Source organism: Danio aesculapii, chromosome 18 (assembly GCF_903798145.1).
Source record: "Danio aesculapii chromosome 18, fDanAes4.1, whole genome shotgun sequence".
Lineage (NCBI taxonomy): Eukaryota > Metazoa > Chordata > Actinopteri > Cypriniformes > Danionidae > Danio > Danio aesculapii.
This window is the reverse complement of record NC_079452.1, coordinates 43,488,588-43,507,110: the sequence shown is the minus strand read 5'-3', so window position 1 is coordinate 43,507,110 and position 18,523 is coordinate 43,488,588. Positions and strand designations below refer to the sequence as shown.

At 36.2% G+C, this 18,523-nt stretch overlaps 1 protein-coding gene and 1 non-coding gene across 3 annotated transcripts; both read right to left on the bottom strand.

Moving 5' to 3' along the window:
* Positions 1-1,719: 1,719 nt before the first annotated feature.
* On the bottom strand, positions 1,720-10,553 carry eif4g2b (eukaryotic translation initiation factor 4, gamma 2b). 2 transcript variants are annotated; one of them, XM_056477981.1, is made up of 20 exons: positions 10,458-10,553; positions 10,090-10,155; positions 9,891-10,016; positions 9,563-9,665; positions 9,150-9,281; positions 8,970-9,036; positions 8,715-8,866; positions 8,504-8,614; positions 7,254-7,436; positions 7,002-7,140; positions 6,763-6,917; positions 6,534-6,644; positions 6,115-6,243; positions 5,905-6,009; positions 5,603-5,818; positions 5,252-5,513; positions 4,955-5,159; positions 4,667-4,875; positions 4,432-4,553; positions 1,720-2,895 (listed from the first exon to the last, which is right to left on the bottom strand). In XM_056477981.1, the coding sequence occupies exons 1-20, from the start codon at positions 10,466-10,468 to the stop codon at positions 2,830-2,832; spliced, it is 2,670 nt and encodes an 889-aa protein (XP_056333956.1). In that variant the 5' UTR covers positions 10,469-10,553; the 3' UTR covers positions 1,720-2,829. The 2 variants fall into 2 exon arrangements, with proteins under 2 accessions (XP_056333956.1, XP_056333957.1); XM_056477982.1 differs by having other exon boundaries at positions 5,252-5,510; positions 10,458-10,552.
* LOC130246188 (small nucleolar RNA SNORD97) lies at positions 6,321-6,498 on the bottom strand. Its single transcript, XR_008839409.1, has one exon. It is a non-coding gene; the product is annotated as a small nucleolar RNA SNORD97 (small nucleolar RNA).
* Positions 10,554-18,523: the final 7,970 nt, after the last annotated feature.

The following is an 18,523-nucleotide window of genomic DNA, read 5'->3' as shown; positions in this document are numbered from 1 at the left end:
CACACACACACACACACACACACACACACACACACGCACACACACACACACACAAACAAAGAGCATGTTTAACCATTCAGTCACAAAATATAAATCATAAATGCAGCTGTTTTTGTATGTTTGTTTTCCAGGCTATAAAACAACAAAAATCTGATTTAATTTCTTTTGTGGTCTGGACCATTAAAAAAAACAAAAAACAACAACTAATAGAACCAAACTATGTGTGCAAATACATCTTTACACTGTAGGAATTATTTTTTTAATCAGGGATCTGCACAATTCATTCGTGCTGTCCCAACACAAATCGATTAAGTTTACTTAAATTTTAAGTGGATTGAACAAAACTAAGTTATCCCCCCCAAAATCTCAAGAATTGTGTTGTTTCAGCTCATTTTAAATACGTATTATTTAAAAAGCAGCAAAATATATTTTGAGCATAGATTGGCCTAACTTTGTAAACATTTAACTAATAAAATATATTTATCGTCCAAACACTCAGAATCCATACTGTATTTCCTTACATTATAATTGAATAAACTGATTTAGCACAAGAGTCGTTTTAAAGACAACTAATGTAATATCAGTGCATTTTAATATATATATATATATATATATATATATATATATATATATATATATATATATATATATATATACATATACATACATATATATACATATATATATATATACACACACATTTATTCATGGCATGGACACACACACACACACACAGACAAAGAGCATGTTTAACCCATTCAATCACAAAATATAAATCATAAATGCAATTATATATATATATATATATAATTGCATTTATGATTTATATTTTGTGATTGAATGGGTTAAACATGCTCTTTGTCTGTGTGTGTGTGTGTGTGTCCATGCCATGAATAAATATATATATATATATATGTTTTTTTCCAGCCTATAAAACGACAAAAATCTGATTAATTTTGTCTTCTGCGGTCCAAACCAAAACATGAAAAAACGAATACAACCAAACTAGGTGTGTGAAGCCAGGGGCAGACTGGAACTGTACTTCATTTGGGAAAGCTTTTGTTCTGCTGGCCATCTAAGTGATTGGTAGGTTAGGAGCTAGGGGTTGTGGAGCTGTGTGTGGAGTGAGGGTGGTGGTGTTTGGAGTTATGTTGTGGATTGCGATGATCAGTAATTAGAGAGCGTGGGGTGGGGATGGGGGGATTTGTTTCATTATGGTGATCGTAAGTGAAGAGGCGAGGGCAGACCAGATTAAAGGTGGCAGGCCAGCGGGAAATGTCCCGGTGCTCCCTATGGCTAGTCCACCCCTGGTGGACATCTTTACAGCACACACACTCAAAAAAAATAATAATAGAACCAAACTGAGTGTAAATAGATCTTTACGCTGTAAGAAAATGCAGGGTTCTACACAATTCATTCATATAATCTCAACAAATCGATTAACTTAAATTTATGTGGATTGAACAGAAAAGTTGTTGCCCCCCTCAAAATCCCAATAATTGTAATTTCAACTCATTTAAGTATTTTGAACAAGCAGAAAATATATATTTTAAGTGTAGATTGCCTTAAATAATTTAGTAAACATTTAACCTAGGGAAAAGAGAAAAAAAAAAACAAACAAAAAAAAAGAGGCCGTCCAAACACTCAGAACAGTTCATACTGTATTTTCTGAGGTTATCACTGAATTTCAATATCAAAAAAAGAGAATGACTAAAAGACTAAAGTGATCAAGTTTTTCCTTTATTGTAAATTCAGCAATAGTGGTGATGAATACAGCACTAAACAGCCTTACAACGACATGATCATAAGTTATTTCATTTCTGACAACTGCACCGCAGTTAAAGTGGGCAAATGCAAGTCAGGTACAATTAAAACACCTGTCAATAAAAGGTTGTAAGTGAACCCCTTATTGACAAGGGCAAAAGCCTTTCCCCTCTTTATGGGTGTCAAGGATTTGTTTCATTTACGTTTAATGCCCCATTAAAAGGCAGGTTTAAAAAAAAAAATATCCACCACAGTTGGAATCATTTGTAGCAGATCAATGGGACCAGAATGGCAACATTACAACTGCTATTAGAGAAAGAATACATCTCAATTATACTGGTAGATCACACTGCAGACAACATTATAGTAAGGCTGGGGCTGCAGAGGCATTAAGTTGACACTAGTAGCTTGATTTCGGCATCTTCAATGGAAAGCACTTAAACTCTACTGCAAGCTGAGATATTAGGTAGTGTGTTGTGCAAATACAAAACTACTAAGCAGATGCTCTAGATCGTAATTCATGAAATCTGACATATCAGAAGCTGTACTAACAAACGCTCATTCGGTAGGAGGTAGAAATGAAGACCGCTAAATGTTACAGTGATTACAGATGTTTCAATCATGCTCGAGGGTTGAAGGATATTGCAACCGACCCAGAATAACACTAATAAGAGTCTACAGCGTAACCTATGAAGCCCATTACAACCAGGATCTCAGTTTCACTGCTGCTCAGACGCTGCAAGGTTGTTGTTTTTTTTCGGCGAAACAAACAAATTAAACCAGGCATACCACATGAGGATCTGACGAACACCTTTTCTACTGAAAAAGCAGTGGTTGATTTAACATGTGAAACTGGTGTATATTTAAAAAAAAAAAGCCTGACAATGGTTTTGATGCAAGCAAACGCATTAAGAGATGTTACAATAACGGTATTGCTGTTTAATTCATGAGCCTAGCAGCAGAGTACTATAGTCGACAGAGTGAGCTACTGCAAAAAGAGTGTAGAACCCCCAAAGCAGGCCATTTAGCAGGAAATTAATGTTGTACTAGGATTAGTCTGGTTTTTTAGTCAGCTTCCTCTTCTGACTCCTCTTCCTCAGCTGTCTCAAGCCAGGTCAGCCACTGGTTCACCTGAAAACAAAGATAAAGACTTGTAAATAAAAAGGGCTAAAAAATAATGCACCTGAAATGTAATCATTCGTTTTCTTTTCGACTTAGTCCCTTTATTAATCTGGGGTCAGATGCCCTTCCAGCTGCAACCCATCACTGGGAAACACCCATACACATTCAATACGGACAATTTAGCTTACACAATTCATCTATAGCGCATGTCTTTGGACATGTGGGCGAAACCGGAGCACCCGGTGGAAACCCATGCGTGCACGGGAGAACATGCAAACTCCACACAGGTTCGAACCAGCGACCTTCTTGGTGTGAGGCGATTGTGCTACCCACTGCGCCTCCGCATCACCGAAATATAATTATGCAACCTAAAAATACATCTGGGAGTATTTAGAATGCATATAATAGTTGTGTAACCATGTCTCTTGAAAGCATTCATGTTGGGAGTTCATGTTGACCGTTCTCTTGTGCCCTGCAGATTTTAGGTTAATATAAGCTTTCAATCTCTCAGTCAGCGCTTTCTGCTGTCAGATAACAGGGCGCTAACTACCACAGAAAATTTCAAGGACTGAAGAAGATGGAATTAAAAACAGGATTGTAAACCACCTTAGGTTACAAATAATGACGCCAGTGATAATGATCATGTGGTGAATGTCGATCCACCAACAGAGAGGGCGAACAATTTTTGGAAAGAGTGTTTGAATGACCTGGATTGGGCACTGCTGAAAATAGAAAACAGTTCGGTGTTCAACACAAATGGCAGCTAAATGTAAAATTAACCACTGCACATATCACCAAAGAAGCTTGCTCTTTTCAGCTCATGAAAGATAACAGTATTGTAAAGGCCCAGGGTGGCCACCGGGAGAATGATGTTCAAGTTAACTGATGAGCAAGTGCTAAACTTAAATTAGCACATAATGAGACATTGCATTTGAAAAGTGCAGTTTTCTGTTACACCCGTTCTCTTCCTCAAACAAGCGTGTGATGTTGGGTGTGAAACCAAAGCATATTGATTTTCCATTTAGTTATTGATGACTGCTTTGCCGCTTCCAATTTTGAATTGCAGTAATTTTTTTGGTTTATTAATTCGACAAAAACATATTTCCTAATGCATTGCTTCTTGTGTGAATGCAAGCCATAGTTTTATTTTCATAAATGTAACAAGTGGACACCGAAAACTCGCATATGGCAGCACACTCAGGGCAGCAAGTTGAAAAGAACTTAATAATTATTGACAAGTTAAATCGCAGAATTAACTGATTAATTACAATACATTCATTAATAAACAGTTTGTAGTAGTGGTGCTTATTTTTGGTGGATGCTCCCCAATTTTGAAATTGGGAGCCCCAGTGCTTTTGAGCTCTCAAATACATGAAAGTTAACGATTTAAAGGAGGGTTGATATCGCAAAAGAGTAAAAGTATAATACACATGTAATTTTTTTCAGAAATTCATTACATACATTAGAAAATTTTATAAATAAACAGCCACAAAACTTTTTTGCATTTGATAAAACTGCTGAGATTAAATCAGTCAAAAAACTTACCTGGAATAAGGCTTTTCCTTTTCCAGGAAATTCTTGGGAAATATCTTCTTTCCATGCAAGAAATGCTTCTTCCTCGATGATCTCCATGTCATAAAAGTGGACAAAGTAGCGAAGCAACATACCTGAATAAAAAAAAAACAAATTAGAGCCACAAACCTTAAATTAGAAAAAAATATTAGTTTTACTCATTCAGAAAACCTCAACAGACAAAATGTATCAACCATGCTTTCTGTACCTTTTGGAAAAGCATTGGCATTGCAGTGCACCTGCAGGGCATACAGGGCACTGACTTGCAAGTTGGTGTGATCGTGAAGAAACTTCTGCATGACTGGCTTGAAGGACAGTAGCAGTTGCTTCTCCTGATCAAGCTGCTCTTTAGAAGGGGAGGACAGTTGCTCGTCACATTCAGGCACTCCAAGCTCAGCAAAGATATACTGCAGGAAGCTGTTGAACCAAAAATAAGGTTGTTGATAACGATAATTTCAACCATTTATATTCATTATGTGCATTCTCTAAACAGTACCTAGTCACAAGTATGTTGATGAAGCCCTTGTCAATGTGGAGTTTGGGAGAAATGTTGTCTTTAATCCACTTGTAGATGGTCTGAGGAGAGGGATCTGCTTTGATTTGCTTCAGTAGTTCCTTCTCCAGTTTGAGCAAAGGGAAGAGGAAACTCAAACCTTTTCCCTCGAGAACCTCCAGCATGCGATCCTTATTCTGATCAATTTCTGAGAAACACAAAACTCGAGTTAAATATCTTAATTATAAAAAAAATCCTCTGCTAATAAACTACAAAAAGTCATAAATGTATGCGACATACCAGGAAGCATCTTCTGCATGTTGACCTTGCTCTGCTGGAAGAGATCTGTGAGCCACTCGCGATCCTTGAGCTTGGAAGCTTGCTGCAGGCATAGTAAGAAGAGAGGAAAGTGGTTGCCATTCTCCAGTGGATGAGCCAGTTCTGCCACACTGACCAACTCTGCGATGACTGCCCGTGCTGCAAACTGAGCTAGATATGACTTCACCAGGGGAATGTCTACCTCAATCTTAGGGCACTGATCCAAGACATTCAGCAGAGCCTGCTTACAAAAGCACATAAAATTAACAGCGAAATGCTCAAAGGAAAACGTTTGACTGAGGAAAAAATAAAATAAAATCAAAAGAAAGTTACCTGCATGAAATGTTCCCCTGTGATGAAGCCCTCGATACGCAGTGTGTTAATAAAAGTGCTAGCCTGTTCCCGGTCTTCATCAGTCCTTTCCAGAGAACACAGGATGATCTTACTCAGCATCTCTGGTAGAAAGTGTTTGGGAGCTTTCATCTCTCTCACACCACTGACAGCAACCTCCATGTTCCTACTGTTCAGATACTCGGTCACAATGTTCTCCTGTTGTAAACAAAATAAGTAAACTGTTATGAAGTCTCTTAAAACCACAATACAAAAAAATGATTTGCAAAATTAGAGAAACCCACAGTCATTTTCAGCAATTCCTCCCTAGCAGGTGGTGGTTTTTTAGTAGTCTTCTGAGGTTTCTCCTGAATCAGAGGTGGGTTGGTTTTCAGACCAAGCTGAGGAGGCTAAAAAGAACAGCATCAATTTTTAGATGGCCCAATAAAAAGTAGTTTCACATAAATATTAATTTCAGCTAAAAACGTTCAAAGAGAGCTGAGAGAAATTTCTACCTGTCCGAGTGGTGGCGTTTGTGTACGTGGAGGCTGAGCGCTGGGAGGAATCATGGTGGGAATCTGGGGCTGCAGTTTTGGCACTTGGTTTTTATTCAAAAGGAATGACTGGGCAGGTCTAAGACTGATCTGAAAGAATGGATTACAGGAAAAATCTTGTTAGGTTACTCACTAAGATTTTATATTTGAGACTATGGTGATAGGTTACACCCTCATATCTCATAATCGCAATCAGCGGACTGACTGGCAGTTAAAGAATGAGGGATAGAGGAGCATCATAGAGAGGAGGTAAAGAAAAGGAATAAAAAAGAAAGATGGAAAGAAAGAAACTGCCATCCAGTGGAATCCCTCAGAATAACGCGTCTTTTTATAATCACAGGGTGTTTTGGTTTTTCTTGAGTTTAACATGTCTTGTTTACCTCGTCTGCATTCATCTGCCCCTTCTTGAAGCGTGGAGGCATGTCCTTTGATTGAGCTTGCTGCTGACTCAGATGGTTCTGGTTTTGATTGTGAAAATGCTGATTCTGTCCCTAAAGATATAAAAATTTTGTAATCTCATTCTAACAGCTAAACTGTAAAAAAAAAAATGCAATTGATGGATGTTGTCGCTGAGAAAAACAACAAAAAGCAAAAACAGCCATTTGATACCTGGTTAGACTTCATGAAAGGCTTCATACCCAAGTCAAACTGGGACTGGGGTTGGGATGCCATGTGGCCATTGAAAAGAGGATTTGTTCGATGACGTCCTAGAGTGGGCGAAAACCGGTCCTGGATCACACCTGGACCAGTCCCTATGCCACTACCTGCAGATAATTATAAGGAAAGATGATGACTATGGCAAATTCAATCTAGATGAAGCTGATGAATACAACAGGTGATCAACTAACCTGGCATCTGACCAAACATATCAGCCAAACCACCCAGAGTTTCTCTATCCAGTTTCATCCTGTTTGGCATGAAGGGGCCTTCTAGGAAGAAGTCCATTCTCATTCCTTGGTTCATGGGTGGAATGAAAACACCCAAATCCTTCAAAAAGAAAGTGATTGTAATAAGCAATGCTTTGGTTTCTAATACCAGAATCCGTGACATCTTAACAGCATTAAGATAATTGTAGTTTTGTGTAAATGTAACTGGCTCACCTTCACTGCATCTTGACGAATCTGGTTAATCGTCTTTGGTCCGTTGTCGATGAAAGCTTTGCGAGGAACCCAATTGTTCTCTCTCAGCTCCACTGTGTCCTGCAGTAGGAAACGAATCCTTGCAGGCAAATCCTTGTTGTTCATTAAGGATTGCATACGGCCGAAGTACTGATCCATTAAAGACTGTGGGGAAAGCAGAGGCGGATGAGAGAACATGCCCACAAATTACACTCAAGCTACTTAATGACTGTAGCATCCTCTTAAAACTCCTGCAGGTGAAAAAAAAAAAAGTGTCTCAGTCTTAAGATTTGTTTTGTCTTCATTGTGCTATTGTGGGAATATATATATATATCTGGTGCGACAGACCCTAAAATGTCTTGGTTTCCTGAGCCCTGACTATCTCCAAAGTAATGCAAATTGTCAGTTTCAAAGCATGGCTGTATCTATCGTTTTCTCTTTTCGGTCAACTGGTCAGACGGGATTGGTCCCCAGAACATAATTTTGCACACCGTTTTCTGCCTTTGTCTTCGGGTGAATCTTTCAGGTCGAAGAAACCCCTTTTATGTGGTCAGTAGCTGGGCAGGTTTCTAATACGTTGTCATCCACTCTGCAGACTTGAATGCTGAAGAGATCATGCCTGAAAAGGCGGTTTACCCTGCCGACAACAACTCTTCACTTGCATGCTTTGTTTTAGAATGTATAAGAACCTAGTGCTTGCTGTACAGTTGAAAGTTCTCTTCCGATGATGCCACAGCCACACTGAGTTCTTATTAAAGGATTTTGCTTTGAAGACAACTGAAATTTCTACACGGTTTTTTGGGCTCTTCTTAGAATTTCACAACAGTTTGGTGCTGTGAGCCAGAGTAGAGAAATTCACAACACTATGGGTAAAACTTTGTGCTATGTGCTTTTTTTTTTTTTTTTACTTCTTGTAAGGTCTTCATCTCATTTGGTTAGCAATATTCAACAAAATGTTCTCTAATTTTTGAGATTTCATTTAGTGGGCAAAGATGAGCTGTTCTTTGGTGGCTGTTTAAACACATTCTACCCACGACAATCTGCAGTACAGTCAAATGAGTTTGACTAACTCTCAAAGACAATCTTAGTGTTTCAGAGCCTATTTACACCCTAGCGTTGTCCACTTGCGATCAGATCAATAAAAGAGCAAGTATAAACAGGCCATATTAATTAAGCCATTCCACCAGTGCTTAAAAAGAATGATCCTAAAAAGTTCCTGGGTCAGGTTGTACCTTGGCTTTTTCATGGTCGAGTCTGGGCCCCACAGTCCTCATTATCTGACAGAGACACTCCAGATCCTCTCCCATGTCCTTGAGCTGGACCCTCTTCTTTTTCTCCAAAAGCTACAGATAACATAGAAGTGATGACCCCTCAAAATCACTGACTCACTATTAACCAAAGCATACAATGGAGTGCAACTAACAGAGAAAAAAAAATACATACTGTTTTGATGCACTTATGAAGGATAGATTCATGGATGAGATCAAGTTTGCCGAGTTCCCCAATGAATTTGATATTGCCAAGCATCTTGATCTTGGCAATGGCACGCTGCTCCTCCTCCTCAGAGGTGAGAGGGTTGTCTTGTTTGTCATAGACTAAAGGCAGAGACACATTTCAATTTTAGAAACCGGTCACAAATCATCATGCCTAGCAAATAACACAAAACACCTAGGTTGTGGAGGAAATAAAATGACTCACGGTCAACATTTTTGGTGCGGTTTTCAAATTCATCTTGAAGCTTGGTAATTAGAAGTCTTCGGAAAGTCTGCAGGCAAATAAACAGCATAATGAATAACTAAAGGGTAACGGACAATTTGTTCTGAAATTTTTACAATACATTAATGTAAATAAACAAGTTTAATGCATTCATGTACTTACTGTGCTCTGCTTTTGTGATGACTGGATTTCAGGTGTTGGGCCATCAAAGTTTGGTGCATCCTCTGCCAAACGCAGACATAGCTGAGCATAGAGCGAGCTGTATTTGGGCTCTTCTAGGGCTTTGTCTACGATCTGTGGTAGAGAACAATTAATATAGTCAGAGAATACAGTAATGCATGACATGTAGATCTACATTCAAAAGCTGCTTTTTAAGACTATTAACTGTTACATTCAGCACTGAAGCTTTTTATAAGCTGGCTTATTATTAACATCTAAGCAGGGTTGTATAATTTCTAAATATTTTAATTCTAATGACTGCAAATGATAAGAATTTTACTTATTTAAGAGAATTTAAAAGCCACAAAAGATTTTCATTATAAATAAATCAAAAAACGAATGCAAAAGCCTCTCACCAGCAAGATGACTCCTTTGAGGACAAGTTTAGAGTCTACGCCCACATTGAGAAGCTCAAGGCATAGCTTGTCAAACTTTTCAGGGGTCAGTTTATTAAGTATGCTAAAAAGAGAGAGAAGACAAATGAACATCTCATATTGGTTTAAACAAAAACTGTTATCGCATAAAGAGTTTATTTGCTTATTTGAGCTTGAGAGCGTCAGCTGACAACCACAAAAACATGCTCACAAGACTCAATGAGCACAATGAACAAAAGCTGAGAAACAGAGCCTTCTTTAATCTCCATCGCTGCTGAAGTGTGCATTTACGCTTCTTAGGGACACTCACCCTCTTACTTTCCTAAATATTGCATCGTGATGTTCTTTTTCAGTGGAGGAGTTGACATCTCGTCTAGTGCTTCGTGAAGGAACCCATCTCTGAACGCTAGGCCCTGGGGTTTTCCCCAGGTACTCGCTAAAAGAACAAAGCCATTAGTCTCTGAAGTACATTACAAAGTTGGAATGTTTTTTAATTTAACAAAGCATACCTGTTGCCGACAGTCTTGGGATAGTGCTGAGGTGCACCCCTACCTCCTCCTCCGCCCGAAGAAGCACTAGAATAAAAACAAATTGTAGATTAGAAGGGTAATAGAACTACCACTAATAAATACATAACTGGTTTATGGTTATCCAATTTGTGTTGGTGTAGAAAGCAGTTTAAAAAGTTTCAGCTAGCAAGACAAACAGCAACACCACTTTTTATTTTAAATGTGCAACACATTTCAAGACACCCATCTGAGTTCCCCATCTTGTTTAAAACAAAAAAACAAACAAACAAAAAAACCAAAACAAAAACAGTAAAATATTTTATCTTCAATTCAAAACATCCTTTTAAAAATTCAGGCAAAAGCTTTACCCCTCGGTCATGTGTTAAGTTAAATCGATTGAACTGTCCACTTGCTCAAGGCGACTGGTGCGACGTCAATGCAGATGCTTGGGTCTAAAACGCAACTGAATCAGTGTGCGATGGAGAGAAATGCCAGTCATTACACAATGTTCATGCAATTTAATATGAGAGCAGACCTATGCATGGGTCAAAGATGAAAAAGGTTTTATAATAATTGCTGTTTTAATTTAAGAAAGATGCACTCAAAAATATATATTGTATTTACATAAAATGTATATTAATAATTTACATAAGATGCCAACAAAAATGTGATTCAATGTCACAAAAGTTTATGCCAATAAAAGTTTCCAAAATAATTAAGATAAAATATTCTTAAGGACCACAGTGAAGCCCCAAAATATACACAAATACTTATATTCATATAATATTCATACTTTGCCATAATTTATTAACACCACTAGTAAATAATAATAATAATAATAATAATAATAATAATAATAATACAATTTAGCATGATCCCTTTATACATGTTAAAAATAAAGGATCTTTTTTTACATTAATACACAAGTTATGTTACCTTTGTTTAGACATTTTTACTGCAAATACATACGTGTATAAGTTTTCTATATCCATACACACACTTATTTAAATTTGTTATGATGCAGACAGAAAAACAATACTCATTTTTGACCCACATAGATAATACACGCAATAAGCCTCAGCATTAGGGAAAACCCATTTGTTTTGGGTGCCTCAAAATGAAGCTAAACCATGAAAGAAGTATATGTATATAAATCTACATTACATTCTCAGGCTGTAGTAAATGGAACCTGAAGCCACAAAACGGTAGAAACATTTTATGCGATTAAGTATGTTGTTTATAACATTAATCTTGAGAACACTTTGCAAGAAAGAACGAATGCTTGCTTTATCACCAATTGCCATTCTGACTGCTAACTTGTGTGAAATTTTGTAGGGTAAACTAATTTAAATGTTTAATCATTACAAATATTGGTTACATTGACATGGTTATAGTCTTATAGTTGTATAAATTGCATCCTTGTCCTCATTTGTAAGTCGCTTTGGATAAAAGCGTCTGCTAAATGACTAAATGTAAATGTAAATATATAGTTACACTAATTTGCATTGAATTGTAAGTGCTCACGACAAATAAGGTAGGAAAACACTTCTTGGTATTTGTTCAGATCGATCACACTAAAGTTACCTTTTTTGCATTTCTAATAGAAAATAATCCTGCGCTTGATTAAATCAAATAAAGATAAGTATTTGTATAAATTTGCCAGGAAATACGTAATTTCAAAGCCACTTTACAACTGTTCACAGGTTACGGCTGGCGTAATTGTTTGACATTAAGCAAATTTATACCAAGACATGTGACGCTTAAGTAAATCCCCAGTTCAAGATCTAGTTATAATATATTTTAGCAGCATCAGCACCTCTTTTGAACAAACCTGAATACTGTAATGAGTATGTGTAGTGTGTTTTTTGTGGAGACCACAAAATGACCACTTTTAGTCTTTGGTGATTTTATTGGCGTGCTCTTGAGCTTGTGCTTTAACAAGACATCTATCAGGTGGGTTCCCATTTTCTTTAACCTAACAGTATTGCTTGTCCAAGGACAATGCTTGATGTTCAATCTCACCTGAAACGAGAAGCACCCCCTTCTGCAATCACACTCTCCACTTTGGCGGCTTGACAACGAAGAATCTTCAAAAGAATAATTATCAAAGGGCGGGGTGGGGAAATCCGAACTGTTGGAGAAAGGATGAAGAGAGAAAGAATAGGTTAAGGAAACGTGAGGAAATGAATTGTTTAACAACTGCTGCGTATTGCACACACTTGACGTAATTACTAGTCTGTTCAGAGATTTACTCTTCCTCCACAGACGAATAGGCCTATATCACGTTTTATGTATCCGTAATATTTAAAAAAAATATTCTGCCATTTAATAGTACGTTAAGCTTGTCGTTTCCTCCTTTCTTAACAAAAGAGGCCAAATCTTTAGCTTGCTAACACAGTAACCGATTTAACAAAGAAAAACTAACAAACAAGTAGCATCTTATGACCTACCATCTATATCATTTTCAAAACCCGACAGATATCTAAATCATTTAAGCACGGGACATAAACGAACATAAATCAGTATTTTCACTACAATTAATAACAGCTTTGGCGTAATAGCTAAAGGAGCTAGCATGCGGTTAGTGGTCACGTAACAATTTAGTCGCGTTAGAACTCGAAGAGAGGGTATGATATACATTAACTAATCTATCCAGTGACTGACACATGTGCTAACTTGTTTTAAGTTTTTAAGGCAGAAACGTTCTCAGGTGTTTGTTCTACAGCGACGCCATTTTCTACATTCACGCACTAACAACAGCAGCCATTTTATCTTACGTTAAATAACAAAAACTTACCTTTACTAAGGCAACCTCAGTTTTGTTTTTGGTTTTGTTCTTTTTAAAGAGAAAGGGGTAAATATAAAAATAGATATGCTTTAGAGAGGATTGAGAAGGTAACCGGTCAGGCACGATTGCAGCTCGCTGTGGCGGAGAAATAATGTGCTCGGGCTCCTCCTGACTGACTGCTTGACGTCACACAGGAACTTGATTTGTATTTGTCAGGACTTCGTTGTTAGTAATTTTCCACATTGAGAACCACATTGGCTTTATATATTTTTTGGAATAGTCTACTTGTGTATTGTTACTTTTTTCATGTGTAAGTAAAAAAAAACATTTTTTTGATAATAAACAAAACGGTTGATCATAAAACGATCATGTCATTTACATCATGAGATTACATCCCATTCCTCTAGAACAGAGAAGCCCAAACTAAGTTGGCCAAAGTTGGCCATTGTATCCTTTGATTTGGCAAATGATTGGGAAAGGTTGGAGAATGCCTTTGGCTTTAACAGAGATTCTCATTTCTGTTTTAAAGTAACCTTTGGTCTGATTGTTTTATTGCTGAGCTACAATAACAAAAAAACAAACAAAAAACAAACAAACAAACAAACAAAAACAAACAAAAAAGATATTCAATGTTTCAATTAAATGCTGTAAACGAAACAGTTTTTTTTTTTTTTTAAATGTACATAGTGTCAACGCAAAAGGCACAAAGCAGAAGATATCAGAGTGCAAATCAAGGCAAAGTTTGTTAAAAATACATTTTCAAAAAATTAGAATATACAATTAGTAAATACAGTTGAAGTAATCTTTTCTTTTTCTTTTTAATATTAGGACATTACCCATGGCAACTTTAATGTTATAGCCTACAGTTTGCTATATTTACCTTCGGCCCACAGCTCTTAATCAAGCTTGGATTTTGGCCCTTCAAGTTTTGGCACCCCTGCTCTAGAATCTAGATACAATGTAAGTTATTGTAAACCTTCATATGCTAGATTGATATGGCTGTACTTCCAAGTAAAAGGATCATTTGTTATAATAAATAGCATAGCCTATATAGGCCTAGACTTAATCTGTTTTAATTTTCTAAAGAAAAAAATATAAAGGGAAAATTAAAGTAGGCTATTAACTTAAAAGTACTGTTTATTTAACCAACAAACAAACTGTAGCCTACGTGGTCCACAAGTAACGAATTACGATTATTAATTAGGCTTTTTCTTGAGTTTTTTTTTTCAGTCTGATTTTGGTTTCTGAAATCAGTCTGATGTTTCTTATGTCAGCCTGTGACATCACTGTTTATGACATCCGCCTAATGTTGGTTTATGAAGTCAGTCTGGCATTGGTTTATGACATCAGCCTGAAATCGTTTTGTTAAGTTAGCCTGACATTGGTTTGGAATAGACCAAATAACCCAAATGTCAGGTTGATGTCACAAATCAGTTCACAGTTCAAAAAATAATCATAAAAAAATTAAAATTTAAAATTAAAAAAATTAAAACTCACTCAATTTATGTCGCTTAATCTTTGCTTTAGGCTATCACGGGTCGCCACTGTGGAATGAATCATCAAATTCTTTGGCAATTGTTTTAAACAGTGGATGCACTATGTCTTTGGACTGTGGAGGATAGCGGAGCACCCGGAGGATACTCATGCAGACATGGGCAGAACGTGCAAACTCCACTCAGAAAGGACCCAGCTGGGACTCGAACTAGCAACCTTTTTGCTGTGAAAGCCACTGTGTAAACCACTTAGCAACTGTGCTGTCCCAAAATTGAAAAAATTGAGCAATAAGAAACAATGAGGTAATGTATCAAAAGAAAATGAGCATAAATCAAAAATAAAAACTCCCCTTTTATCTGACTGGCTAGAGGAGCAGGCTTCATTCTTAACTAGTGGACCAATATAACACTGAAACCTGGCATGATTTAAATTAAACATGAATGGCATATTTTGGAAATACAGCGCAGAATGTGGAAATAAGAGCAAAGGGGAAAAGACTAGCACAAAAAAAAGTGAAATACCAATTTTGTCTGCCATTGTCTGCCAAATAAATAAATAAATAAATAAATATATATATATATATATATATATATATATATATATATATATATATATATATATATATATATATATATATATATATATATATATATATATATATTTTTTTTATCTCTGACCATGAAACATTTGATGGAAATTTGATAAATAAATGTGAGCATTAGTAGAGGTCATGTGATCCTCTCTGAGGTGCTGCATTAGCTGGATGTATCCTCCATACTATAGACATACACAGACTACCATTTTCTGCAGATAAATAGCTAAAATGACAGAGCACACTTTTTTCTTTGTTATTAAACATTTTATGTTTATTATTTTACTTATTTTATTTATTTTTAGAGCTTTCCAACAAATTTGTAATACCAATAATTGAAAAACTAAATAATGAAAGCGGACATTTTTGCAATATTTCAAAATATATGTTGCATATACAACATTTTATAAATGTAAAATCCAAATATAAACTTGTATGCCATTATGTCATTTGCATATAGGTTACTTGTTTGCACCCACTAGCAACTTTGAACCTAATACATAACAGAACAGACCTCTGTTTTTTCATAACGAATACAGTATTTATTTGATAGTAGCATCGGTTATTTAACCTATATTGCAGTAATTTATTTGTATATTTTTATAGTATTGCTCATGGGCCACTTAATTTGGTATAACTATTAAAATGTTGCTAATCCTTTTCATGTTTGCTAATCAGGCAGCAAATCAACACATTTAAGCAAGATGTGGACAAGATGATCTGTTTTTCAAACCGAGGATGATTTAGGTGACTTTGAATGTTGCATAGTTTTTGGTGCCAGACAAGCTGGTGAATATTTCAGACTTCATATCTACTGGGATTTTCACACACTGCATTCTCTACGGTGTACAGAGGATATAATCCAGTGAGTTGCTGTTCTGTGGACAAAAATACCTTGTTGATTCCAGGGGTCAGAGGCAAATGACCAGACTGCTTTGAGCTTATAGAAAGGCTGCAGTAATTCAAATAACACTCATCACAGGTAAGGTCTGCAAAAGAGCATCTCTTCTGTATACCTTCTCTGAATGCACAACAGCAGCCGCAGACCACACTGCGTCATTCATATCAGCTAAGAACAGGAAATTGAGGCTAAAATTCTCACAGGCTCACAAAAATGGGACGATAGAAGATTGGATAAAGATTGCCTGGTGATGCAACAAGAGAAAACATGAAAGCATGGACTCATCCTGCCTAGTTTAGGCATGTGGTGTTGGTGTGCTGGTATGGGGGATACTTTTTTGGTGCTTCGTATCGTATTGTATTGTTATCAGCCATATACACCTATTTATGACTATGAACTCAACCCATGTAATGGCTACACCACAGTTGTGAAATCTCAATCTAGTTCCTTGTACATGCAGTGAGTTTGTTACATCGCATATGGTATAATGGATATATGTGACCCTTTACCAAAAAAACAGTCATAAGCGTACATTTTCCTGTCATTTTTTATTGAGGTTTTACTGGGTGAATAAATTATCTTTCAGTTGATCGGATAGGAGTTAGGTTAGGTTAGAGCAGGGGTGCCCAAACTTTTTCTTATGAAGGGCCAAAAACCAAAGTTGATTGATGGTGGTGGGCCGAAGCTAAATATACCAAACTGTACTACATTAACGTTGCCATTGTAACTTCCTAATATAATAATAGTTAAAAATATATAAAAAAATACTTTAAACATATTAATAATCATATATATATATATAAATATATATATAAATATATATATATATATATATATATATATATATATATATATATATATACATACACATCTTAAAAAAATGTGTTTTAGGGTTTCATGACCCTTTAAAAAAATCTGATTAATTTACAACATTTAATTGAAACATTTCATTTCAGTTTTGCTTTTTTTTGTAGCTCAGCAAACAAACAAACAAACAAACAAACAAACAAACAAACAAATGGTTGTGTTAAATTATAAATGACAATTTCTGTTTGAGGGATTCACCCAAACCTCCCCATCTGATTGGTTGGCAGGCCAAATCAAAGGTTACCATGGGCCAACTTTGGCGATCACATCCTTGATCGCATGGGTTTCCTTCGGGCTTCCACTAAAAGTCCAAAGACATACGCTATAGGTGAATTGGGTAAACTAAATTGTCCGTACAGTATGAGTGTTTGTGAATGAGAGTGTATGGGTGTTTCCCAGTGATGGGTTGCAGCTGAAAGGGCATCCGCAAACAAATGTTGGATAATGAAATGATTAATAAAGGGATAAATAAAGGGACTAAGCTGAAAAGATGAAAAAATGAATGAATGAATGTTTAAGACATGTGAAAGACAATGTTGGAAAGAGGCTGTTTGTCCTGGTTTGAGCTGCAATTCTACCAGTGTTAACAATATTGTCTGAATTGATGGAGTTGTGAACGTTGAAAAGTACAGATAGATATTAATCCATCTGCAATAGGACTTCATTGGTAATAATTTTCATTTTCAGCATGATAATGATCCACTAATTGCAGTGAAATCCTATTTGGAGAAAGAAAACAGCTGGTGAAACACAGGCAGTCATGAAATGGCATGCACAATGGAGTCCAGGCCTGAATATTATAGAGGTTGTATGAGATCACGTGGATAGAAAAAGAAAGATAAGACACTCTAAACCTAAAGAAGAACCCTGGACAGTGCTAAAAGAAGCCTGATATTGAACAGCAAATTATTTCAGAAAATGTCAGGAAAATTAAAACAAAAGAGTTCAAGTTGTGCTTAGTGCCAAGGGAAGCCACATTGAACATAGACCTTTGCTTAAAGAGGAAATGTGCTGTTGTTGTTTTTTGTACACATTTCCTATATTTTTAATAAAGAGACTGATTGATTGTGCAAAAGTCTTAGCTCATATAATGCTTACATAAGCACAGTACTGTGTATATATTTTTTTCTTTGTATCTATCAAAATTGTACAAGAAGAATATCCTACTTAAATATATGTGACATTCAATAAGGCTTAGCACAAAGGTGATCTAACCAAAAATGTGTAATCTAAGAGGTTATTACTGACTACATTCAGTATTTTTTCATGTAATTTGTAATCAGTAACATATTACAACCCAGCTCTGTGCTTTATATGGTATGTAGATAAAACCCTGAAATAATCAGCAATAATGATATGGATTTGATATATTTGTTTAATAGATGAAGAAAAGAATGGAAATCAGATCATGAATTCTGAGAATGTTAGTGTTCAGTGGACTGAATGCCCCATTGTCACTAAACAGATATCAAGGCAGGCAGCGTGAAGCAAAAGGGAAAGCTTATATCAAAAAGTGTGCTTGAACCCCAGAATGGGAAGATTAAAAAACAATATTGCTTCGACAAAATTGCCCACAGGCTAGTTGAGGACAACAAAGGTAGGCATAATATTTCTGTAAGGGAATAATCAGGAGCAAAAGCAGCAATTACATCTTTACACCAGACTAAAGGCCTTTTTTAAAGGGTCCAGATGGGACTAATAACATGGTCTTACACTTATGAATGGCTTGTGACCTTCACATGATGTATGAAGCTGTCTTTTGGATGCTTGTGAGAGTAACTTCTAAATAAAT

Bases quoted from the DNA above. Each gene is read 5' to 3' on its own strand.
- eif4g2b (XM_056477981.1), bottom strand. The intron at 5,819-5,904 runs GTGGGTTTCTCT...TGTTTACAACAG, and splicing joins AGGAATTGCTGAAAATGACT to GAGAACATTGTGACCGAGTA. The intron at 5,514-5,602 runs GTAACTTTCTTT...TGCTTTTGTAAG, and splicing joins CAGGGGAACATTTCATGCAG to CAGGCTCTGCTGAATGTCTT.